General features: G+C 31.4%; 2 protein-coding genes across 5 annotated transcripts in view; one reads left to right on the top strand and one right to left on the bottom strand.

Moving 5' to 3' along the window:
- LOC114326018 (ubiquitin carboxyl-terminal hydrolase 2) overlaps positions 1-7,107 on the bottom strand; it is an 82,952-nt gene extending 75,845 nt beyond the window's left edge. For 3 of the 4 annotated variants that reach the window (XM_028274204.2, XM_028274206.2, XM_028274207.2), the window contains exon 1: positions 6,876-7,107. The gene's annotated coding sequence lies outside the window, so the exon portion shown is untranslated. Of the gene's footprint in view, positions 1-6,282; positions 6,530-6,875 lie in introns of those variants that run through there. The other variant, XM_028274205.2, reaches the window with a different exon arrangement.
- A 2,131-nt stretch (positions 7,108-9,238) lies between these two features.
- Positions 9,239-26,501, top strand: part of LOC114326017 (ribosomal RNA processing protein 1 homolog) — a 40,952-nt gene continuing 23,689 nt past the window's right edge. The window contains exons 1-4 of the mRNA XM_028274203.2: positions 9,239-9,548; positions 9,630-9,709; positions 14,116-14,256; positions 24,377-24,553. Of these exons, the coding sequence (XP_028130004.2) occupies positions 9,398-9,548; positions 9,630-9,709; positions 14,116-14,256; positions 24,377-24,553 (549 nt within the window). The 5' untranslated portion in view covers positions 9,239-9,397. The remainder of the gene's footprint in view (positions 9,549-9,629; positions 9,710-14,115; positions 14,257-24,376; positions 24,554-26,501) is intronic.

Here is a 26,501-nt window from a genome sequence, read left to right as displayed (position 1 = left end):
TTGAGATCCAGCTTATTAGCCCGACACCAACTGTGTAATTGGTTTTTAGTGCTAAATGCATTGGTCTATACTGATTAAATCACTGCTGTCTTCCCAAGTTCCCAGAACCCAAAAAAAATTGTTTTAAACAATAAATAAACATAAACATCTACTTTATATTATGTAAGCTGTGAAATTCCATTTGAATGAAATCCGGTTTTTATTTAAATAACAAAAACATTGATGACAAGCAGTATTATATAAACAACAAAAACATGGATGATAAGTTGTAATTTCAAAAAAACATTCAGATAGTCAATTTTTCTAAATTCATGAGTGTATGGCCCCGAGGATTTTAATTTTCAGAAACGAAGTAAAACTTGATCTAAATTTGAAAAGGTGAGGGTCCAATCTGTTCATGGTTTCCAACACTCATTAATATTTAATCTTAAGGACTTAGACCAAGCATCTCGACCCTATTAGTCCATGTTTTGAGGCCGCTCCCTATGAAAAACTTTCTTTTGTCTCTTTGCTGATTCCTGTTAAAAAATGTACCATTTGAAAAAATCAGAAGGGTACCAGGCGAAATTTTTAAGCAGAAATTGTTTAAGAAATTTTTTAACAAATTCAAAAGATTACCTTTTCTGCCCAGGAAAATATTTTTTAGGTTTTTGGGTTATTTTAAACACAACCTAAAAGGTCTCTTTTCATTTTTCTCAAATGTTGATTGTTTTCGAGTTATAAGCGATTTAAAATTTGAAAAATACGAAAATACGCGTTTTTTATAGTAGTATTATAAAAGTATTTCGTACTACATAACAATGCAAAAGACCGGATGTTGAATAATCTGAGAATAGCAGATGAAGTGAAGATTAATAATGAGACATTCTGAAAGAACTTCGGCATTAGATATCTGTGTTTTTATAGACGAATTTAGGGTTTGTATAAACTGTTGACAAGGTAGTCTTGGTGATATTACACAAGTCAACTTATTTGGTGGAGAATCTACAAAAATTTAGATGCTCAAACTTATGTCAATAACATCCTAAAGGAAATGAGGTGCCTGTTGTAATATGGTATCAATCTTGATTTTTCATGTTTAAGACAAAACCTATTATAATTGTTAAGATTATTTGCATAGCATCTTTCACATAATACAGCTTTTGAAAAGAGTACAGATTCTACTAAGTTTGTGGAGTGTAGCATTTTGAAATACTTTAAGCTAAAAAATCCTTATGATGTTTACCCGTAGCTTATAAAAATATGTGGTGATTAGTAGCTACAAAGAAGACAATGCACACCTTTTTGGCATAATGCCACCATAATGCATTGTTGGATCCAATGAAGAGTTAAAACTGAGTAGAAAAAACACAAAAACAAATAACATGTTTCATTTTCTCATTAAATATATACAGAAACTAATTGCAATACAGTACCAATACAGTAACAGAATATAAAAATGCAGCATAAAGCTAAGATTCAAAAATCATAACATTGTTATTAGATCACTACATAATAATATTAGATGGATATATGAAAATCAAAATACAAAATTAAAATGATATATACGTTCGTCATTTTTTTAGTTGCAATATTTTAAAACTATTTTAAACTAAAAGCCAACATTAATAATAAATTTAATAACTAATAACCAACAAATTCGTATCAAATGAATTTTCCCATGAACTAATGAATTAGTTCCGAATACAAATAAATCATTATTATCATCATAAATATCACCTCTTCCTAGTAGAGGTGATTAATTGGTCCTTAATTGCTTTATCTATTATAGTTTTCTCACTCACTGTGTTGCCTTATCTATTGCTTAGAACAAGCAACAAAAACAAAAGTTGAGAATAAAATCAGAAGCGGCAATTGAAACATCAAATAAACTTAATTTCAAAGTAAAATTGTAGCTTATTCCAAACAGAAATAGTAAATTGCATTAACATTTCACAAGAAAAATATTACTTACATAAAAAAATTAACAGAACAAAAAGAATTTTTAAGGGAGAAATACAGAAGTGAACCAAAAAAGACAATTGAATGATAAAGATTTGCAAAGAACGTAAGGCAAAATTTAAAAAATCAAGATCAATATCTTGGATATACCTAATTAACCAATTATGTGCGAATAAAAAATGTAACAAAAATATAAACACAGAAAATGAACACATATTTTAAATTAGTAGATTCACCACCACACTTCTTTTTCTTCCAATGGCGCTACAGCTCAAATTGAGCCTCCCGTAATTTCTGCACATACACAAAAGTCAGTAAAACATAGTTAATTTCTTTGTTTCCATTTTACACTACTTGTATTTCTTTTAATTTGCATAAATTGTCAATACACCCATACTGCCGTGCTTAGTTAGAAGGCCGTATCTACAGAGACATCACATTTGGGTAAAATCGATTTTTGTTACTAAGTATTCGTATACATTTACACAGGATACGGCATAAGATACAGTGTGTTTAATGGTTTTGGCTTAACACGTCATTGTTAGTAAGCAAATAAGATAGATATGTACATTTGGGTTAGAAAGAAGTAAAAATTTAATTTTTTCAGATTTTTGCAGATACAGCGTTTTCGCTAAGCAAGCAGCATACCTCGCTATACGGCCGCTCTTTATACGGCATTTCGCTATAACGGCGCTCTTCAATTAATTCACGTTTTCGATTTACGGCCTAAAATGTTTCGCTATAACGGCCAAAAAACTTTTTTTCAATGTCGATACATCTACATTATGGAAAATTATATTAACTCGATTATGAAAAAAAAAATGGAAAAATTTTTGATTATGGGGATCGAGGACAATAACAAACAGAGAATTCCAATAAGCCAAATGACTATCAATGAAAAACCTTAAAGAACGAAATAGACAAGAAGGCCAGACAAAAAACGTTGAACAAATATTTTAAGCCATGAGCATCCTTATCAGCGAAATATGACGTCAGTGATCTGCAGGTTACTATTTCTTCATCGTCTTTCTATTAAAGCCATTCAAAAATATGTATGTATACCTACATACACATATAATAATATTTTATGTAACACGAAGTTGTTTGTATGCATTTTTTATTTACATAAAATAAAATGCTTTTTGATTGATAAACCATGTTACATATTTAAAAAATTTGGAACCGATCCCATTGAATTTGTATGAGTTTGTATTAGACTACTTGATTCCTTATACAGCTTTTCGCTTTACAGCCAAGTTTCTTGGAACGTCTCTAGGCCGTAAAGCGAGGTATGGGTGTATTGGACCACATTTTATTAAAGATAAGGAGAAAACTACCTTTGAGGAAAAGAAAACAATAAAAAATATCAATGGGAAAATCCCAAAACAATAAAATAAAAGTCGTTTATCAAGGGAAGTTTAAATTTTGCAGTATGGCCACGTGCATTGTCATGCATTAATCTAAAGTTTTTACCAATGAAAGGCACGACATGGTCTTGGAGAACTTCTTCCATGTATCTTTGAGTATTCACACTGCACCTATCAAACATAGCAAGATCAGTACAAGCTTTGTAAGAGATATCTCCCCAATTCATTATTGACCCTCCTCAGTAAGCCAGTGTTTCGGTTACAGTGCATGGTGAAAACCTTTCATTTTGATGCCTGTAGATGCTCTGACCGTCCAACTTGACCCATTAAACCTATTCTGCTCTCATCTGAGAACAATTTGTTCTTCCATTCCGCTATAGTCCAGTCAGCATATTCTCGCTCACAATCAACTCTAGCTCTACGGTGTGATGGGAGAAGTTGTGGGGCGTGAGCTAACAGAAAGCCATCAAATTTCTTTCTGTCAGTAGTGTCAGGTGTCAGTCTTCTTCTAGTGGTACATTTACTCACACTAACATTTCTCACCTCAAAATGATGCTTCAGGAGCAGAACAACAGCAATTGTTCAACATGTTGCTGAGCTGACAAAGAAGTGGTCATCTCGAACTGCAGTGCAGGCTGGTGCACAGTCCCGATCTTAACCCAATTGAACACATTTGAGATAATCTCAAAAAACTGGTAAGAGCAAAAGTAACAGTACCTACATCCTTCGGAGAGTCAAAATGGTTGTGGTAGAGCAGTGGCACAATATCCCCCAATCGGATATCCAGAATATCATGAATGAATTGCCAAACCAGCTCCAAGAAGTCCTAAGGACAAGAGGTGGCAACACACAGTATTAATACTAAAATGTTTTTAAATATTGAATTTATGCTAAGCATTCTTTGATAAACGACTTTTTTTCAATAAGTTTATTGTTTTCTTTTCCTCAAAGTTAGTTTTTACTGTATCTTTTATAAAATGTGGTCCAAGATTGACATTATCTGCACAATTGAAAGATATACAAGGTAGGCAGTTAACTTGTTCACTGCCAGAGTGTTTTTTACATTCAGGCCATGCGGTATATTCCAGATGGGAAAAAATGGATGGACCAAGCTGTGTAGAGGTAGATTTCCACAGATAATCAGCCCTATTCTGTAACTTTTAACCAATCGAATAGAAATGAGTAAGTCGAACCGTAATTACCTGAAATCAGAATGTTTGATATCTATCGCATCATTTTCATGTTTGGATTGGCATTCTGTAACTCACATCGTAAGCAGGTTAAATCGAAATTGGCAATTTCTATTTCACGTGGTCAAGAGGGGGTGCAACCTTGCATTGTCAAGCGAAATTAGTGTTGTGACCTGTTTGTTGCTGGTTCTAAATTTGAAATATGACACCGTTGCCATATTTTCCATTTTTTCATACTATGACATTACACACAGTTACATTTTTAAAAATAGTTTTGAAATAACAAAGAAGAAACGTTTTGAAAAGTAAACAATAAAATATTAGTGTACATATTTGACACAAAAAGCTCAAAAGATGATAAATGGTTTTAAATCAAAGTTAATTAAAATTATTGTTATAAAAAAGAAGATAAACTGATACTTAAATAAAAAAGATAAATGAGGATAAGATGTATGATGTAAGATATTACTAATAATTATACAATCTTAAGATTTGATTACAGCTAAAATAACTTATAAACAACTTTTCCCAAAAACAGAGTCTTTCCTATAATTATTTTCTTTTCTATAAGCATTGATTGATACAAATACAAGTAAATTCTTCTTCTTCTTTAAGTACTGTGCCCAAATTTTTAGGCGTGGGTAGCTTCCATAACAATTTGCTGATATCGTTCTCGATCTTGTGCGGCATGTAACAATTGATCTGCTGATAAGCCAGTCCATTGACGAAGGTTTCAGAGCCATGAATATTTCTTCCTACCAATTCCTCTTTTTCCGTCGATCTTTCCATTGAGTATTATTAACTGCAGCATCCTGTATCCTCTACCTCTCATTATATGCCCCAGATATTCAAGTTTTCTCTTTTTTATCATCTTGGTTAAATCACCTTCGCCTTGATCTACTCTGTTTAAGACTTCTCTGTTTGAAATGCGTTGAACCCACAACAAGTAAATTGGTATAATATGTTTATCAATCAACGCTATAAGTCTCTCTTTATTTTAAACATTCTTGTACAATCTATTCTTGTACATTATGCCATTGATTGAAATTGTACATAAAAATAAACAAAAAAGTTTGGCAACACTGTGACGAGCAAACATTTAGCATTCAGAATCTGAATTTCGGATGGCAAATAAATTTTAAGGTTAGGTTTGATGCATACTCGTACATGTCTAAATTAAATATAGAATTCCCTAGGTAAATACCACCACAGACTAAAAATTAAGCAGATACAAAAGGTAAAAATACTATAAATAATGATAAATAAGTAGTAATAAATTATTTTTAGTAGATATAAAATATAATCGTCAAAACAAAATACAATGCGCTTGCGTCAAGCACAATTCCGATTATCGAAATCTAATTTTGACAGGGTAAATGTTGTCCAAGTCATTTCTATTCACTATTCCGATTGTAGAGATTCCGAGGGAGTTATGGAATACCGAATTTGACTATTTCTATTCAACTTGGCCAGTTCTATTAGATTTTCCCAACTTCTATCATCGAAATGAGTTACAGAATAGGCACGATTGAAGCCTTATCACAGAAATTCGTGGAAATGTGTCTCTGGTATGAAAATGAAAAAAAATCTCTCGTCATATTGACCGTGCTGGACTGTGTGAAACCTACTTTCTCAGTTACATTGACAGAGACAGCAGCGAGCGAGTTAGTGTATTTATTTTTAATAATATATAAGCTAATTTTTCTTCTTTTACTTTTTATTTTTAATTAATTATGTCCTTTCATGTGACAGGTTTTAAATTAATCCACATCTGAAAAACTTACCATTTAACAAATTGTTATTCCAAAAATATGCCAATTTTCAATTTATCACAGATACCACTCACTATTCACAGCAAACTATGTAGAAATTATTATTCACTTTTTTCTTCTACTTAGGATTATTCCATTTGTTCCACCCAATAATCAAAACTTAGAAGAATTTAAAGTTGCATGCACAAATTAAGCATAGACCAAGAATATCCCTAGTAGGGTGTCTCAAAATAAAGTTTGAGCTGTTAAATCATGATGTGAAATTCAATATTATTGTTAGGAATAAAAACGTGAATTTTATTGGAAGAATACACAGTCTACAGAGTAAAAATAGCTTATTTTCTGAAATATGTCACACAGTAAAAAGAGAAAAGTTTGTGTTATTTTTAGAAAGCAGTCTAGAAGTAGACTTATTTTTTATGTGCAATTGTTATTTTTGGTTGCTAGATAGAACAATTTTATCATCCATAGAAAAAATGAACACCTACTTAACTATTTATTGGATAAAATTAAAAATAGATACCCAATTAATTTTTGATTGATATAATTTTGCGACAAATTATCGGCAACTGTCACTTAATGCAAAACAAATCAACGTGACTCACCTGCTCTTAATTTTTGTTTGTTACCAGACCGTAGTATTTTAATTTAGATTCTTATTAAAAAAGTATAAAAAATGCCATCCTACAACCAAACCTCGAATACTAACATTCAGCCATTTTGGAATGATCGTGACGTCATATTTACATTACTCATCATGTGCGTGACCTTGAGAACATTTTACACAAAAATGGGCCATAATTTTTAAATCATGTAAAGAGCCTTGAAAAATTTAGGAATTATATAAAGTTTAGGTAAAATCGTCTAATTATATAACTTCATTAATTGTTTTGATTTGTTGACTTCCGTTCTACGACTAGATATAATTGAGATTGTATTAAAAATTTAAAATTGAATTTTTTGTTTAAATAATCTTTAGATTATAAACCGCACGTGTGCGGTTTTTTCAGTTTAATATTATTATTGCCGGGAATTCAAATAGGTATAAAATATCAATAATAATAACGTACTTATTTTAAAAAATAATGACAGGAATACCTTATTGAACCTTTTATTTGGAATCTGATTATTAGATCTGTTCAATTTTAACTATCAAATATTTAAATTTTCCTCAGTCTCATTCTTCATAAAAATCTACATATCATATGTGAGCGTATTCAAAGTTTAAAAATCGTTACATGATTAAAATTGTATAATTAAAAATAAATTTAGTATTACTTCCTATACCCCATTCCACGAATACCTTGGACCCTCTTGGAGTATCCCGAAAACGAATATTTTACTGTGCAAAATATGAAGAACGAAAGTAAATTGCAAATTGTATTGTTGTTTATTGGAGTAATTATTAGAGCAAAATACTTTCGTATTTCTTATGTTGCACACTAAAATATTCGTTGTCACGATATAATCCAAAACAGTCGTTTAATGTTAATGTATATAATGTCAAATATGTAATTAAGTACAACAATTTGAAAGAAGAATATATCGCAAATTTTTCTCTATAAAATAACAATAACTAGATAAACAATAGATAAACAATAACTAGAAATATTTTTAAAATGCATCTTTTATCTACATGTCATACGTCATAATCAGCAGTAGATCGTTTCAAAACTGAATAGAAAATGTAATAGGTACTGATTATTAAAAATGAATCCCAATAAAGGTTTTAAGGGGGTAGTCGCAAAATTTGGGCTCCAATGATTTTTAAATGCATTCATTTTTTTCGAATCCTGAGAAAACGAATAATTATTTTTGAAAACTTTAAACGCAGAATGAAAAATTACATTATTGTACCGATGAGTGCCGAAAGTCCATGAAAACTTCTATAATGTTTATTTTAATAACTTACAGGGGTGAAAAATACAGAAAATTTAGTGTGATTTTTAATTTCATATAACTCATTCAAAAGAAACTTTTTGTTTATTTAAGGGACGGCCCTCAGTAATAATGTAATCTTTCATCCTGCGTTTACATTTTTCAAAAATATTTATTAGTTTCCTCAGGAGTCGAAAAAAATGAATGCATTTAAAAAGCATTGGACCCAGGGGCGTCATTTGATAGGGGCAGGGGGGGCATTTGCCCCCCCTGACCCTGAAAATTACTGAAATTTAGAAAAAATAGATCAATTTTGTATTATGTTTGCATATAAATGTATTGTATATACAATATTTGCCCCCCCCCTATCAAAATTTCAAATGACGCTCCTGATTGGACCGGAAATGTTGCGCCTACGCCCTTAAATCACAGGTATTCATAAATTTTTATTAAATAGTTACATTGGGTGCATTCAGCAGACGCAATCGCTAACTAATCGATTAGTAATCGATTTGTGATTTACATGCTGAATGCCACAATAATTTATGTGGCATTCAGCAGAAAATCACTAATCGATTAGTTAGCGATTGCGTCTGCTGAATGCACCCATTGTAATAGGATTTAATAGTAGACTATATTTAATATATATATTTAATAGTTAGACAAGAATTATTAACAAGTAGATTAAAACAAAATGTGAACATGGAAGTGCGAATATAAATGAAAACTTTTTAGAGATCTAATTTATTGAGAAAAATATTTAATTCCACTGAATCTTAAAACGTAAACGCAAATTTAACTATACATATAATAATTCAATTTTGAAAAATTAAGTTATTAAAATTTTGTAGTGATATAACTTAATTATTTATGAAAAACGAAGCAGGTAAAGAAATAAATAAATAAAAATTCCATTAAATTTTCACCGCGTTACGCCAAATGTATGCAACTTACATTACTTTATGCGAAAAGACCTGTGAATCAAATTTTAGCAAAGTACTTAACTGGGAAAAAGAAGAAAATATCGCAACATAACCTTTTAAGGTGGCTAATAAGTTTGTTCGTTCTAAAAATCTCAAACAAACATATTTGATCCGATCAGCTTAATGTGATCAAAAATCGTATGAACATTAGTAAATCTGTCAAAAGATAATTCTCAAAAGAACGTAGGGTATCGCCTAACGAATGAACACTTAATTTAACATAATATACATGGTTTAGTTATAAGTTAAAAATTAACACAAAAATTATGAAACCTGACAGAAAACAAGACCCAAAAGTATATTTAATAGCACGAGAGGTAGAATTAGCTCGAATATTAGCAGGAAATGACCCGAAAGCAAGGGATAAGGCCCTCAAAAGCCTCGGAAAACTGCTTCAAAAGAGAGCAGAAGCAATGCGTTAGTAGACCACATTTTTCTTATTTACCCTTATGTTACAATTATCTATTATGCAAGATTTGTAACTTATTTTGATTTTAGCCTTCACGGAAGAAGATTTTCAAAGAATTTGGAAAGGACTATTTTACTGCATGTGGATGTCTGATAAACCATTGGTTCAGGTTGGTTTCCTAAGGCATATAATAGAGTATACACTTGAATATGTTAGGAGCAATGCCCGAAATTGTGCCATTCTACTCATTCTAGCATGGCACAGAAAATATTGTCCACTAATAGCGTTTTACTCCTTTACTATACAATCTCCGAAATAGACATGATCATCAGACTTTCTATAAAAGTAAATACAATGTTCGAATTTTAATGACCTAGTGCTTCAATCAAGTACCTAGTGATGTGTCAAAGTTTGAAAGAATATGACATAATACATGTGTCTTTGCGGATACCTGGACACAGAATAACTAACCATATGGTTAGTTATTCTGTGACCTGGACAACTTGTCTCTGGCAACTCCTAACCTTACTTAACACATTCGCGGACACGCTGTCATTTGATACACATATTCTTATGGAGTAAATGACTTCATATGCAGTCATGACCGCAAATGTGTTAATAGGTATAAATAATACCAAGATATAGATAAATATACAAAGTATATTTACTTTTAATTAATATTAATAACTAATTGTCCTTGTATATTTTTCTATTAATGGTATTATTTTAAAGTGTTCATGTGATTTTCTGATAATTTATCACTGACTAGGCGCTGACAGTCTCTGTGAACGGAACTATTGAGTCATATGTTTTTAATCATTGGTGATTTTTAATAAAAACATTAATTTCCCTTCATTAAGTTCTGATACTAGGAATGTATAAGTCCATGAAGAGATTTCTCTGGGATTAGGTTCTACCGTTAGCATGGTATAAACAATGATATAAGCATAAGAAAGCCTACGTGAAACCCATTCACAAATCTGGCGATAAGTCATTTGTTTGTAATTATCGTTCAGTAACAATTCTTTCTGCCATTCCTAAAATTTTTGAAGGTCTGGTAACTGATTTCTTGACGGATAATTTGAATCAACTACATACTGCTCAACATGGTTTTCTGCCTGGCCATTTTATTTCGACCAACCTTCTTCTTTACACGGATCATATTATAAATGCTTTCGTGGACAGTTTGCAGGTGGATTCCATTTATACTGCCGTGCTTAGCAAAAACGCCGTATCTGCAGAGACATCACATTCGAGTAAAATCGATTTTAGTTTAAGAATTCGTATACATTTACACAGGATGCGGCATAAGACGCGGTGTGTTTAATGTGTTTTGGCTTAACTTACGTCATTTTTGGTAAGCAAATAAGATAGATATGTACAGCCGGTTCCTAAAAAAACTGATACGACTCTTAGTAAGATTTGATCATGTTGAGCAGTGTATTTGATTGATCTGACATTATATTTATTATGACAGACAAATAATAAAATAAACAAACAACTGATTACATAAAATATTATGTTAATTCATAAATTGTACTAATTATTAAGGTCATGTTTATATTATTTTGAATTCCTGTATTTTATAAAGAGTATATAATTTATTTTATAAAGAGTATATTTTTTGAGGTTGAACCAGAACTGTCAATACTGACAGTTCGTATGGGTCGAACAGAATCACGGTTCTTAGACATTACTACGGTTGCCCAGATCGACTAACCAATGAACACTAAAGGCAAGCGTCCACAGACCCGCATCGTACGCATCGGACGCATCGTACGCAACGGATTTTAGTTTGCCTTGTACAGAAACTTATGTAACCGCGTCCACTGATCCGCATCGTACGGATCGCATTATCGATTGTCAAACTAAAATCCGTTGCGTACGATGCGGGTCTGTGGACGCTTGACTTAAGGGTGCGATAACGTTACGAGAGTACTGTCATTTGAATCGTAATATGATTTTTTCGAATCATGAAAAAACTAATAAGTATTTTAGAAAAATTTAAACGCAGGATGAAAGATTACATTATTACCGAGGGCGGAAAGCCCCTTAGAATAAATAAGCAGTTTCTATTGAATCAAATATTTGAAATTAAATATCACACTTCTCTTTTATTTTCAGCTCTGTAACTTATTAAAATAAATATTATAGAAGTTTTCAGGGACTTTCAACCCTCGGTAATAATGTAGTCTTTCATTCTGAGTTCAAATTTTTCAAAAATATTTAATAGTTTTCTCAGAATTCGAAAAAAATGAATACAATTAAAATACATTGAGAATTTTGACATGCGTCACAATTTTGCATTAACTCAATGTAAAATTCTAAACTGTTGAATTCCAGCTTCCCTAATTATTTGACATCAAAAGACATTGGAAACTATTTGTAGAGGATTGAAATCTGTATTGAAAACAACTGTTAAAATTGGTCTACGTAATTAAACATATTCCAAAATTTTGTAAAAATGTAATACATTTCAGTTTTCAGCCCAAACTTAGGCCACACACAATGCAATAATGTTCACATTTTTGAACTATCAATATTTTTATTGTATCATCTATTGTAACAATACAGTTAATAAGATACCCTCAGTTGCGGAGAAAGTATTAATAATAAAGATTAATAATAAAGTCTAATAACCGTGGAACAGAATAAGCTATCTGACAAATTTTAAGATTAGGCAGTGACATTGACAGTATGTAAATATTAAGTATTTATCCTTCAAAATACACTGCTCAATTTTCTACAAAATACGCTTCAAGAGTCGTATCAGTTTTTTATGGAACCAGGTGTACATTTGGGTTAGAAAAAAGTAAAAATTTCATTTTTTCACATTTTTGCAGATACAGCGTTTTTGCTAAGCACGGCAGTATACTGATCTGTCCAAAGTGTTCGATAAAGTAGATCATTGCCTTTTATTGCATAAATTGGAATGTTTTGGTGTAAGTGGTAAACTTCTTTGCTGGTTGAAAACTTACTTGCGGGACAGGTCTTTATGTGTCAAACTGAATGGTTTCACTTCTAATGAGCATTTTCCACTCTCAGGAGTGCCTCGGGGGTCCCACTTGGGACCTTTATTGTTTGCAGCTTTTATTGACGAGCTATTAAATCATTGACTGACTGCGAAGTGTTGGCATATGCCGATGAAATAAAGTTGATTTGGTCTGTTCGGGATTACTCTGATTGTGCTAGGCTACAGAAATCTCGACTTATTTGCGAATTGGTGTGATAATAACAGATTAGTCATTAATCGTGACAAGTGTCAGGTTATCCAGTTTCATCGATCAGTGGAAATGGTAAATTTTGATTACAATTTGGATGGTTTTTTGATTGAGAGAGTCACTAGCGTCAAGGATCTTGGTGTCATTTTTCAGAGAGACTTATCCTTTAATTTGCATATTGATCTTATTTGTAATAAGGCTCTTAGGCAGCTAGGGTTTATTAAGAGGCATACAAGGGATTTTCATAACATTTCTTCACTGAGAATTTTATACTGTTCTCTGGTCCGATCTCAACTTGAAAATTCCAATATAATCTGGTCTCCCTTTGTCCAATCCTCTGTTCAAAAGTTGGAGAGAGTGCAAAGACGGTTCTTTATGCACTGTGCCTTTAAATTACACAAACCTTATTCATATTCTGATATGATGAGATACTTAGAACTTGATCCTCTGTCTACTAGACGAGTTAATTTCGATCTCATCTTCATTTTTAAATTGGTTAACGGGATTATACATTCACCTGAACTGCTTCAATTGGTTTGTTTCCACATTCCTTCCTGTGTCCTTCGTAAGAATACGCTATTTCATATTCCTTTTCATCGAACTAATTATTCTGTGAATATAGGTCTGGTCAGACTTCTTGCTCATGCTAATTGGTTACCTCATGAGACAGATTTTTTTAACTTGTCCTTAAGTGCCTTTAAACAATCTCTGAAGCGTTAAATTTAATTGTAATTCTATATACATATTTATTTATTTTATGATTTTGTATTTTATTTAGTATTTGTTTGTAATTTTTATAAATGTTGCTTAATTGTACATTTTTTGTCAATGGGCTTGCCCCATTTATTAACAATAAATAAATAACGATAAAGTTGTATTATCTATATTTTAGTTGGACACAGCATTTTATCACATTATTAATTTGAGAAAGAACAACAAAATATAAAAATATCAAATAATTAACCATAAATGTTAGTTTTGATTTGGGGATTTGAATTGGTGAGCGTTTCGATAATCATTTTAAATTTTGACCATTTCGGACATTGTACAGTTTGGGAGTAAAATGCTAGAAGTTGACAATATTTTCCGTACATTACTAGGATTATCCAATTTCAGGCTTTGCTCGTAACATATATACACATTAACACATTAAGTAAATGCCAAGTTTGTATTAACTCACACCCTGTTTGGACAAGGCGTTATGTGAGTTAAATATAATTCCATTGAATATTGGGATTCTAAACATATAGCCTGAAATAAGAAAAAAATTAATTTGGCAGTTAATGTGTTAACTAGAAAATGTATACATTTGTATTTAATGTAATGTGCATAATACAGTTTTTATTTGTTATAGGAAGAGTGTGCAGAGAGAATATCAAAGTTAGTCCATTTTACTGATTTTTCTACAGCTCTCTTATTCTTTAAGGCTGGACTCTATATAGTTAGCCAAGAATGGACTGGAATAGATCAATTGAGATTAGATAAATTTCTTATGGTAAGTTATTAAGTTAACCAGGTATATGCTCTAGATCAGGGGTTCCCAAACTGGGGGGCGCCCCCCTTGGGGGCATGAGTTCATATCAGGGGGGGCGCGAGACAAGTTGAACATTAAATTAAATTTAGTTATTTTTCTAAAATTCTAAATTAACCGCTTGTTAAACTGTGTCTGGTATAAAGTTATCTCAAATAGGTACCTCTTTTTGACAACACTGTGAAACGCTGCATTGGTGATAGGACCGAAGACATACAAAACCCGGTAGTTGATGCAGTAAAATAATCGCCATTTTTGCTATTCAGCTAGACGAGAATACTGACATAGCACAATGTTATCAGTTAATTGTTTATGTCTGGTATATTCAAAACGAAAGACGAACTACTTTTTTCTACAGGGTTGGAGACTGGAGACCACGACAAAAGCTATTAATGTTATGAAAGCAGTGTTAGAGTTTTTTGACAAACATGAACTCTCTTGGCAAACACTGATCAGTTTATGTACAGATGGCGCACCTTCAATGCTTGGTTTTCCCTCAGGCTATTTGCAATTAGTAATAGAGAAAAATGCTGATGTTATTGGGATAAATTGTTTTATACATAGACAAGCCTTGGCAGCAAAAACCCTTCCAAATGAACTTATGGCTGTCTTAAAGTTGTGTATTAAATTAGTGAAGTACATAAAAACAGTGCGTTAAATACTCAACTGTTTAAAACTCTTTGTGAAGATTTAGAAAGTGGTCACAAAACACTGCTACTTCATACAGAAGTACGATGGCTCTCAAAAGGAAACATTTTGGCAAGATTATTTGACCTTTGAGATGAAGTAATCACCTGGGAACATCAAAAGCAAAATGAGCTAAACATGGCCTTCAAAAAACATTGTACCCAAGTAATATTGGCTTATTTGTCAGACATCTTTGACTCTTAACAGCCCTTAACCTAAAACTGCAGGGTGGAGACTCAAATATAGTAGTTACTCATTGTGATGAACTCACAACTCAACTTTAAAGGCGTAAAATATCAGCAATCCCCTGAAATTATTCAAATTTCTCTAAGGTAGAGCCAATCTCAGAAGAAACACGCTTCAAGGATATTTATGAAGGATCAAGTTTGAAAATCGAAATATCAAACCATTTGGAGAGCCTAATTGAAGAGTTCCAGAAATACTTCCCAAACACTTGTGACGATTTTATTTACAGAATGTCAACTGATCCATTCCATGTCAACATAGACTCCCTGCCTGAATCACCTCAAGAAGATGCTTTGCAAATAAATCCAAATGATTTTTTGCATGATTCCTCTGCCAAATACTTTGTTATAATGGACAAACCTTCATTTTGGTTAAAATATTTCAGTGTATCTTAGTGTATCACGGGAAGCTCTTTTATATTTGCCTTTTTCAAGTAACTATTTGTGCGATTCTCAACACTTTTGTGGCAATTAAAACAAAGTATCGGAATAAACTTGATGTTGCTAGTGACTTGTGTTGTGCACTTACTAAAACTCAGCCACGAATAGGCATACAAGTAAATAAAATGCAAGCACATCCATCTCACTAACCAACCTAATCTATTTTTCTTTTATTAATAATTTTTGTATTTTATGAAACTGATATTGTTGTATCTTATAGTAGAATTAATAAATGTTTTGTTTTCAAGCTAATACTTATTTGTTTTTGTTTTGTTCCTATTTAGGCGCATACAATTTATTGTAAAGGGGGGGGGGGGGGGCGAGAAGCTTTCATTTCAACAAAAGGGGGTGTGGTACAAAAAAGTTTGGGAACCCCTGCTCTAGATAAATACCTAGTAATGCCAATTACATGAACAATAATACTATAATAGTGAAAAAGATTAGAAGAATTTATTTAAGAGCTGGGAGCCAACTGCAGAAATTAAAAGACGAATAGAATGATTCCGAGTTAGTTTTGTAAAAATGAGAAACATACTTGGGTCAATCCAAGCCAATTGGTCTAAAGGTGGTTGTTTGGCTATTTTCAATATTTTTTATTTTTCTACCTTTTAAACTTCAGTCTATAGAGAGTACAAAAGTTGCATTCATTTTATTTTTAAAAAATTTAGTTGGCCGATGACGGCCACTTTTGTTAAAGCGTGTCAATCATTTTCACGGAAAACATGGCTTCGCTCTTTAGCCAATATTTTTACTGAGGTTTGTCCTAGAACAATAAATCAAAAACCAAACTTTTTAGAAAAGTATGCACTAAAAAAATTGCCTGTAGCATTCTTTAATTTAAAACTACCCGTAAGGCCTTAAATTAACCTCAAAGTTGGAATAGGTAAACTGATAAAATTCCATTTTCACCATTTTTTTAACAGCATAAGGCAAGCCGATAATGGTTTGTAATTTTTTTCGAGAAAAGACATACATACATACTTTAAATAAAAAAAGTTTGAGCTTTGAGACTTGAGTAAATTTTTTCAAAAAAAATCTCAAAAATGTAATTTTTTAAAAAATCTCAAAGTTTGGCTCCTTATATCCCTGATGTGCACGGATGAAAAAAATTGAAATTTGGTTGAATGTTAGCCCCTAGCAAGTAGAATAAGAAGTAAAAATTTGGAGTTGCAGACTTACGTCATATAGGAGTAACAGGCCTGAAAAAATGGTCAAAAATCAAAATGGTCAAAATTTGAGCGTTTGCGGGCAGGGTAATTAAAATTGAAATAAACTGTCTAATGAAATAAAAATTAATGTATTTTCACCAGATTTCACAATGAATACAAATTTATACAGGGTGGGCCAAAGAAAAGAGTTCAGCTTGATATTTGGCAGTTATTAGATTTTAAATTTCAAATTTTTTCATCCATGTCCATCAGAGATATAAGGGGTCAAACTTTGAGATTTTTCAAAAAATTACATTTTTGAGATTTTTTTTTGAAAAAATTTACTTAAGTCTCAAAGCTGAAACTTTGTTTATTTAAAGTATGTACGTATGTCTTTTGCAGAAAAAAATTACAAACCACTATCGGCATGCCTTATGCTGTTAAAAAAAATGCTAAAAATGGAATTTTGTCAGTTCACCTTTTCAAATTTTGAGGTTCATTTAAGGCCTTAAGGGTAGTTTGAAATTAAATAATGCTATAGGTCGTTTTTTAGAGCATACTTTTCTAAAAAGTTGGTGTTTGATTTATTGTTCTAGGACAAACCTCAGTGAAAATATTGGCTAAAGAGCGAAGCCATGTTTTCCGTGAAAAATACATTACGCTTTAACAAAAATGGCCGTCATCAGCAAACTAAATTAAAAAAAAAATAAAATAAATGGAATTCTGTAGTCTCTATAGACTGAAGTTTAAGAGGTAGAAAAATAAAAAATATTAAAAATAGTCAAGCAACCAACTTAATTTATATTGGACCACTTGGCATGGATTGACCCACTTTGCAGCCACCATCTTAATATTGACCTTCTCATCACTTATTGCCATATCTTTCCAATCCTATTGCATGGAGTGAAAGAGTGGACTAAGTAAGGCTATGCTTAAACGCTTACAATCCAACAAGGGAGCGCTGGCGGGTGACCTTGCACGAAAATACACAGCGAGAAATACACAATACGAGAAGGTTACCTGCCAGGTCTCGCTTGGATTGTAGAAGCCTTTAGGATGTGGGTATGCAGACAATTACTAAGAATAAGCTATTTCGAATAAGCTATTTCGAAACTTGAGAATTGCTCAAACACTACAAAATTTCATTATTACAAAAATAAAGAACTAAATTGAGAAACTAAAGTACTTAACAGAATTTAGTGTGTAGACAGTTTCGTAGGACAGTTTATATTTTATCCAAGTTCACATATATTGACACTTATAGTACAGATAGTTATCTTTGTTTCACACTCTTAAAAGAGAAACAGTACAGCCAGTAGCTGCTGTGATAAATAAATATGTTTTTTATTTGGCAATAGCACTTTCCTGCTAAACAGTAGCGAAAAAACTAATATATGAGGAAAAATGTGTTGAATTTGTTTGCCGTCAAGTTTGTATCAGAGGGTTATGATATCATTAAATCTATTATGTGCACATCTAATTGTTTGGCTTGGACCATATCTCCGGAATTGGTATAATAAATAAGATGCATGTAATAGAGTTAGACAAGACGGAAGGCAATGGAAGAAACTAAGTGATACATTGGATGACCCAAACATTTCAGTGAAGCTGAAAAATAAATTCTATAAGAATACTTTAAATCCAGATATGATACAGTGTGTCCACAGATGGAGTGCCCAAGAGGAAAAACTTTTTTATTTTCAATTTTAGCGAAAAATGTCATTCTTGATAAAAAGTTTTGCTTGTTCTAAAACCCCATAAAACGAAATAAAATTCAAGTTTTTCAAAACCTGCGGAATATTGTAGCCAACTATATGTAAATCCCTATAAATTTTTGCACTAAGTTCGAAATCGTAACAATAACCTAGTGTTGCTAAGCTACAATGTAGCTTAGTGACTGTTAACTCCGATAAATAATTTGCTTATTGTCATTTTTTTTTCGACAATGCTAAGGGCATAGGCGCAAAATGTCTAAATGTTCAATGTGTTTTAAATGTACTAATTTTTTTCGAATGCTAGAAAACTAATAAGTATTTTTGAAAAATTTAAGCGCAGAATGAAGGATTACATTATTGACGAGGGCCGAAAGTCCTTTAGAATAACTAAAAAGTTTGTTTTGAATGAGATATTTGAAATTAAAAATCACACTAAATTTTCTCTTTATTTTCACCCCTGTAACTTATTAAAATAAACATTATAAAAGTTTTCAAGGACTTTCTGCCCTCGATAATAATGCAATCTTTCACTCTGCGTTTCAATTTTTGAAAAATATTATTAGTTTTCTCAGGATTCGAAAAAAAAATGAATACATTTAAAGGCGACATTTTGCGCTTATGCCGTTAATATTGTCGAAAAAAAAATGACAATTAGCAAATTATTTATCGGAGTTGGCAGTTACTATGCTACATTGTAGGTTAGCAGCACTAGATTATCGTTACGATTTCGAACTTAGTGCAAAAATTTATAGGGATTTACATAAAATTGGCTACAATATTAAGCACGTTTTGAAAAACTTAAATTTTATTTCGTTTTATGGGGTTTTAGAACAAGCAAAACTTTTTATCAAGAATGACATTTTTTGCTAAAATTGAAAATAAAAAAGTTTTTCCTCTTGGGCACCCCATCCGTGGACACACTGTATATACAGTAAAACTCCGTTAACTGAAACAATTGGGGGGAGGCCGTTTTGGATAAGAATTTCGGTTAAAAATAATATTATTTTTGGATCCTTCTTGTATCAAATTACATAGTATTCTTGGCCAAAGTTGGCATTAAAAAATACCGAGGTGATTTGATAATGTTTTCTTTAATATGTAAATAGTATAAAGTATAAAGCAATAAAATTAAGGAAAATGAAGATTATGTTTAAAGTGTTTTTTATAGAAATCTTATATTTGCTTTTGTGTTTTCCTTGGACGATATTTTGCATATACAGGGTGATTGATTAGTGTGAGGAAGCTCAGTAGATCTGTTATAGTAAAAATTACAAAAAAAAGTTATTGACAAAAATTGTAGGCAGCTTTAAACTCCACATTTTAAAATTAGTTACAATCTTACAGGGTGTTCCATAAGATGGTGGCAGACCAAACTTATGTTTTTTTAAATGGAACACGTTTAAATGAAAATCGTATCAAGTTTAACTCCCTGTATAATTAAAAAGGAGTATAGGAACATTGATCTATTGCAACCATAGTTTTTAATAATTTTTAAAAATTATAAAACATATTCGTTTTCATAATATTCGTTAAATCAAATACAGGGTAAGTCAAAATGCAAGTACATTATTATCTTGGTAATTTTAAATAGAACACCCTGTATTTTATATTACTATCGAAAAGTACTAATATCGTACTTCAAATTTTATGAAGTACTCCCTATACCTAAAGTTATCAGTTTTCTAGATATTTTTATTTTTCCTTCAAAGTATTAATTTGGTAGATATTTTAACGTTTACCAATAATTATTATTGTGAGTTGGCCATGATTGATTTGTCAGAAACTGACAGTATGACATTATTGTTTATTAATTCAGTATTGGGTTACACCGTAAATTAGCAACAATTGTTATTTAGTAATTCAGTAATTAATTCATTTTAAATTAGCAATAATGAATTTTACTACTGATGAAATGATATGATCTGGATTTTGGGGGAATGCAATAAAAATTCATTACTATCAGCTAGCATTTATCAAGAACAGTTTCCAGATAGGCGGCAACCTAGACAAGATACATTTGAAAAATTGAAAGATCGTTTTAACCGCACTGGTTTAGTGAATTATGAAAAACATAAACGAACAAAAACTAGTGTGACAGAGGAAAACGAAAGTAGTGTGTTGATGGCAGTTACAGAAAACCCACACACAAGTATAAGGAGTATTTCCAATGAACAAGAACTTAGTTACTACTCTGTTCAAAACATTCTATCTAAAAACAAGATGCACCCTTATATTCAAAAGCACCAAGAATTAAATAATCATGATTTTCAGAAACGAATAGTGTTTTACGAATAGGCTTTAGAAAAAATTAATGAGCAGAGATTTTTTTGATTATGTCCTATTTGGTGATGAAGCTACATTCCATCGAAACGGTTCTGTTAAGAGGCATAACTTTCACTACTATTCAACAAGTAATCCATACCACATGGTAACACATAGTCAAACAAGATGGTTTCTAAATGTGTGGGGAGGTATCGTCGGTAACCATGTAATAGGGCCATATTTTTTTGAAGATAACTTAAATGATGAGATTTATTTAGATTTTATCGTAAATCAGTTACCGATATTATTAGAAGAGGTTCCACTTAATATACGTGAACAAATGTGGTTTTTACATGACGGTGCTCCTGCGCACCACAACGAATTAGTACGTGGTGAACTTAATGATCAGTTTGGTGAAAGATTGATCGGAAGGGATGGACCGGTAAGGTGGCCCTCAAGGTCACCAGATTTCAATAAAATCATTTTTTTGGGGTTACGTTAAGAACGAAGTATATAAAATACCTCCAACAACAAGGGATAATATGAAAAATAGAATCCGAATTGCATTTCAAAATATTTCTTTACAAATGCTTAGTAATGTAAGCAACTCTTTCAATGACCGCTTTCAAGTATGCATAGATGTTTTGGAAGGTATTTTGAACACCTTACTTAAGTAAGATAAGTTAAAATTACTAATTAATGCCAAACTGTCAGTTTCTGACAAATCAATCATGGCCAACTCACAATAGTTATTGGTAAACGTTAAAATATCTACCAAATTAATACTTTGATGGAAAAATAAAAATATCTAGAAAACTGATAACTTTAGGTATAGGGAGTACTTCATAAAATTTGAAGTACGATATTAGTACTGTTCGATAGTGATATAAAATACAGGGTGTTCTATTTAACATTACCAAGAAAATAATGTACTTGCATTTTGACTTACCCTGTATTTGATTTAACGAATATTATAAAAACGAATATGTTTTATAATTTTTAAGAATTATTAAAAAACTATGGTTGCAATAGATCAATGTTCCTATACTCCTTTTTAATTATACAGGGAGAGTTAAACTTGATACGATTTTCAGGTAATATTGGTTATACCTTTTTAAATACCCGGTACAACATAATAAAACTTTACATTGTTGTGATGTGGAAGTGAATCAGATTTCAAATTTAAAATAAAATACAGGGTGTTCCATTTAAAAAAAAACATAAGTTTGGTCTGCCACCATCTTACGGAACACCCTGTAAGATTGTAACTAATTTTAAAATGTGGAGTTTAAAGCTGCCTACAATTTTTGTCAATAACTTTTTTTTGTAATTTTTACTATAACAGATCTACTAAGCTTCCTCACACTAATCAATCACCCTGTATAGCTAATGAAGGAATACATTAAGCCATAACTAATTATATCCAAAATCATATGAAAAAATGTTCTGGGTCGAAAATACCATGATATGCATCCTAGGGTTAAATAATTACAGTACCTAATAAAAAACATGTGTTGTATATTTAATTGTGTTCTTTAGTTGTATGAAAGCAATGTCGACGATATTACCAAATTAACATCTAATTGTTTCCGTTTTGCGATAAAAATTTACTTTTTATTGACGAAATTATTGAAACTGTCAGCCGTTTCGGTTAAAAAGTTTTAGGTTAAAGAAGGTTTTACTGTACAGGCCCAATACGACTTGGTGGTAGAGAAAATATACCTGAAGGGAATTATTTTTATGAGAAAGAGAATATCTTGGAGTATTAAGTATATGTATTCATGCTTATTTGCGCTGTCCCAACCAGATAGCAATCTTACACTTAAGGGCAAGAAACGCGTAAGCTCCTAATACTCCACAAAGAGGGATGGAACGAGAGAGAGAGAGAAAGAGTTCATGCTTATGATTGTTAATTGTTATCTTTTGTTTTGTCCATTTTTGAAGTTATACTTCTTTAGGCGCGATTGAGATTGAAGGTGAATTTATATTGATCTGCGCGCATGCGCACACCGACAGTTTGGTATTAGTCTTTATACGGGCTCTGATTGGGTGTTGAAATGATCTGTCAATAATTGTTCAATATGGAGGTTATCGGTAAACAAAAATGTTGTATAATATATTAGTTTTTATTGTTGCGAGGACAGAAATAAAATCAAATGTATAATTATAGTGACTTTTAAATAGTTTTGAAAAGGCACAGGTACGTAATTCTAAATGTTTCAGTTGTATTCCAATAAAAAATTATCTTCATACCTATTTGGAAAATGTAAAAAAAATATTGTACTTACCTAGTACTTGCTATGCTATACTCCTAGCAGGCAGTGCTTTAATTTACATAATCTGATTACGAACAAACTTTCTACAAATTTTCATCTAATGTATCGTTTTCTTACTCTATATATTGTTGTATTTTAATTCGACAAAAATCAAACTAATAAAAATTCATATAAACAAAATGTCAAAAAGTTGTTCAGTTTGTGTATATTCCCACATGACGTATACGCGAAGCTGGTGCAGTTTAAAATCGCTTCAACTCTCGTACGGCGGGATACACGGGAAGTACAGTATTTCTCATGATCATCTTTCAGTGCGTCACAGTTTTTCGATTTATTTCTAACGCATTAAATTGTATGTGACAGAAAAAAAGGCACGTCGGTGATTACATTTCGTCGGTGACATTTTTATAACATTTATTCTAGTTGTCGATAGATGGCGCCATAATAAAAAAATATATTTTTTTAATTAGATAATAATATTACAAATATAACCTGTATAATATATAAGACTATACAAATCAAAGAAAATACCATTTTATAAATGCAAACACATTTGATTTGTTTTTATTCCAAATTGAAAATAAAATGTGACAACTGTCAGATTTAACTAAAATGTCATGTTAGAGTAAATGTCATAAATGTGTATTATCACGGACTTACCATTTTTCCTATCATTTGTTACGCACTGAAAAATGATCATGAAAAGGACAATAGGTTCAAGCCCAATGCAAGTTATATCATTTTTTTTATTTTTTTTTTATAGACTTTATGATTGTAAGTATATTATTATATAATTTTTTTCAGAAAATACGTATTCAATTAAAATTGTTGGCAACAATTATTGTTCAGAAATCATTTGTGGCATTTTTCAATGTGTTTGTGTGTGTTTTAATCTTTTATTTTTTTAATTTTTGGTATTGTTTTAATAAAATTTTTTGGAAAGTAGTAGAGAAACTGTTTAAAGTATATTGATTTCGTTGAAATCATATAATAGAAGTATAACTTCTTACGTGCGTACAAAGTACACACATTCTTTTTTTGTTTAATAATATACCAACATATAGTCCGTCCGCTATAACTTTTCCCATGCGGTACGATTCATTTTCAATCAAATTAAGTCAAAACATAAATTAAAACGAGCGTCGATGTGTATATACATTTTGTATACTGTATACTATATACTACACACATCGGCGTACGTTTCACTTACTGTTTTAACTTAATTTGATTGAAAATGAATCGTACCGCATGGGAAAAGTTATAGCGGACGGACTATATTCTTTATATTCATTAAAAATGGACTTTTGCAGCTTATAAGAAGGTTATTAAGAGAAGCTTTTCAAGTGCTCAAGAAATATTCATTTATGGAGAACAACATTAAAATTTTTAATGAAGCGATCTCAGGAACTGTATTAAACAAAGAAATTAAAATTCCAGTAGGTCTTTTTATGCATTTTACTGAAATCTTCTTAGAGGAATTGGCTAAGGTAAGAATACAAAGTATATTATGTTTATAATAGCGTTTATTAATAAGGATAATAATAAATATGAGATTAGTTGATCCATTCTATGGCTTTACAGCCCAATTCAGCCCTGGTCTTCCTCACAGAGGCCATTCTCCTCCATGGTCCACTACCAAGGAGATTTCTTGTGTCCTTATCCACATCATTCTCCCATCACTTCCTCAGTCTTTTAATGTACATATTTAACAGTTTTTGTGTCCAATCCACTGCATTCTTGCATTCAACGGTTTTTTGGAGGCTTGTTTTCTTCATTGCAAAAAAGCGAAAAACTTTTACAATACTGGTCTCGATTTTTTAACCCAGATATGCCTAAAACTTACCTTAAAATAATTTTTAATATTTTTCTCCAAATTTACGTGTTACGTAAGGTAACAAAAACATATTTGTCGTCAAAACAAAATATTTATGTAAATTAAGTAAAAAAATACTGTACAAAATATGGTACACCAGGCATATAACCTACTATTAAGTTTGGGCGGTGGTTTGGGTATAGTATAAAACAAAACATTTGACATTTAAGCATACGTTGCATTTTGAACATCTTATTTATGTTATATTATGGCACAAATCATATCATCATATCGAGTTATTTTTTCACGTGGAATCACCAAATGGTCTAGTCAATCATAGCGAATATGGACGTTTTCATTGGTCGATGGACAACCTAATCTAAATTAGCGTATTCTAAATTTTAACTAAACCAATTTTGTACGTAAGTAAGGGTACCTGTCACAGCTTAAGTCGATTTCCAGGATCTCTTTCATGTTGCCAAAACATTCTCCTGCAAGGAATGTTGACATAACCACTCAATTTTAGAGTTCCCAGAAAAACTTTGACCTCATACTCCCGAACTACTTGTTGGCGATCCTTCTGTGAAGCATATCGATTAGTTGCTGACGTTATAAGCTTTAGTATAAGTTCCTTACCAAAGAAAAGTGAAAAACATTCAGGGGGACGCTTGGAATCATATTTTGGAAGTTCCTTTACGAAGATACATTCACCTTATGTCTGCATGTTTTCTTTTACCTAGTGATATGTATTTTTTCTTTGATCCTTTACCTGTCCTTTTACCTCTCAACTCTGAGAACGGAATGTCCTATTAAGAATCGGGTAACAATATGCCTTCTTCATGATTTTGCTTTTGCTTGTATATTTGAGCACGAGGTTATTGCGTGTCAGGTAAATTATCCATTACCATTATATCTCTATCATCAATCTTCGTCGGTTAGGACATCACATGCATTTACTGGAGACACCAAAGCAATACTGTCTACAAATGTTACTAAATTTTCATGATTTTCCAACATACCAAGCGCATCCTCCAGTAAAAAGTCCCTAATAATAAATAGTATGGTATTTTCCTGGCTTAGAATATATTGTACACTAAAATGAAATAGCCCAATTCTAATTGTATAATAATAATTTAATCAATTTCTAAATCCAAATAGAAATATACATATGTTTTCTACCGGTATATACAAAAATATGTATATTTTCTGCACAAATATAACAAATATTTAATTATTTAGCAAACCATTCACCAAATTCAGCCGTATTATAAAACTTGATTATAAAATTTTATCACAAAATTATCGCCAGATATCACAAAGTGAGCAATACACAACTACACCGTATGGTTGGTTAAGACTTACTTAAAGTATTTTAGCTGTTACCAAAACATACAAGTCAAAACATGTTTCTGGTGTACAATTTATTGTACGTCAGGCAGATCTGGGTTAAGATTGCTCCACTACATAAGATTGCTTAAGTTTTTGATATTACTTGTGATATATGTGATAATTTGGCTATTTGTTCTGTTATTATATATTCTTTAATTAGAAATAATACATTTAGAACTTAGAATATTAATTACTAATTATATATATTAAAGGAAAATATGTGGAGGGACGGA

The sequence above is a fragment of the Diabrotica virgifera genome, chromosome 3 (genome assembly GCF_917563875.1).
Source record: "Diabrotica virgifera virgifera chromosome 3, PGI_DIABVI_V3a".
NCBI lineage: Eukaryota > Metazoa > Arthropoda > Insecta > Coleoptera > Chrysomelidae > Diabrotica > Diabrotica virgifera.
This window is presented reverse-complemented; position numbering and strand designations above follow the sequence as displayed.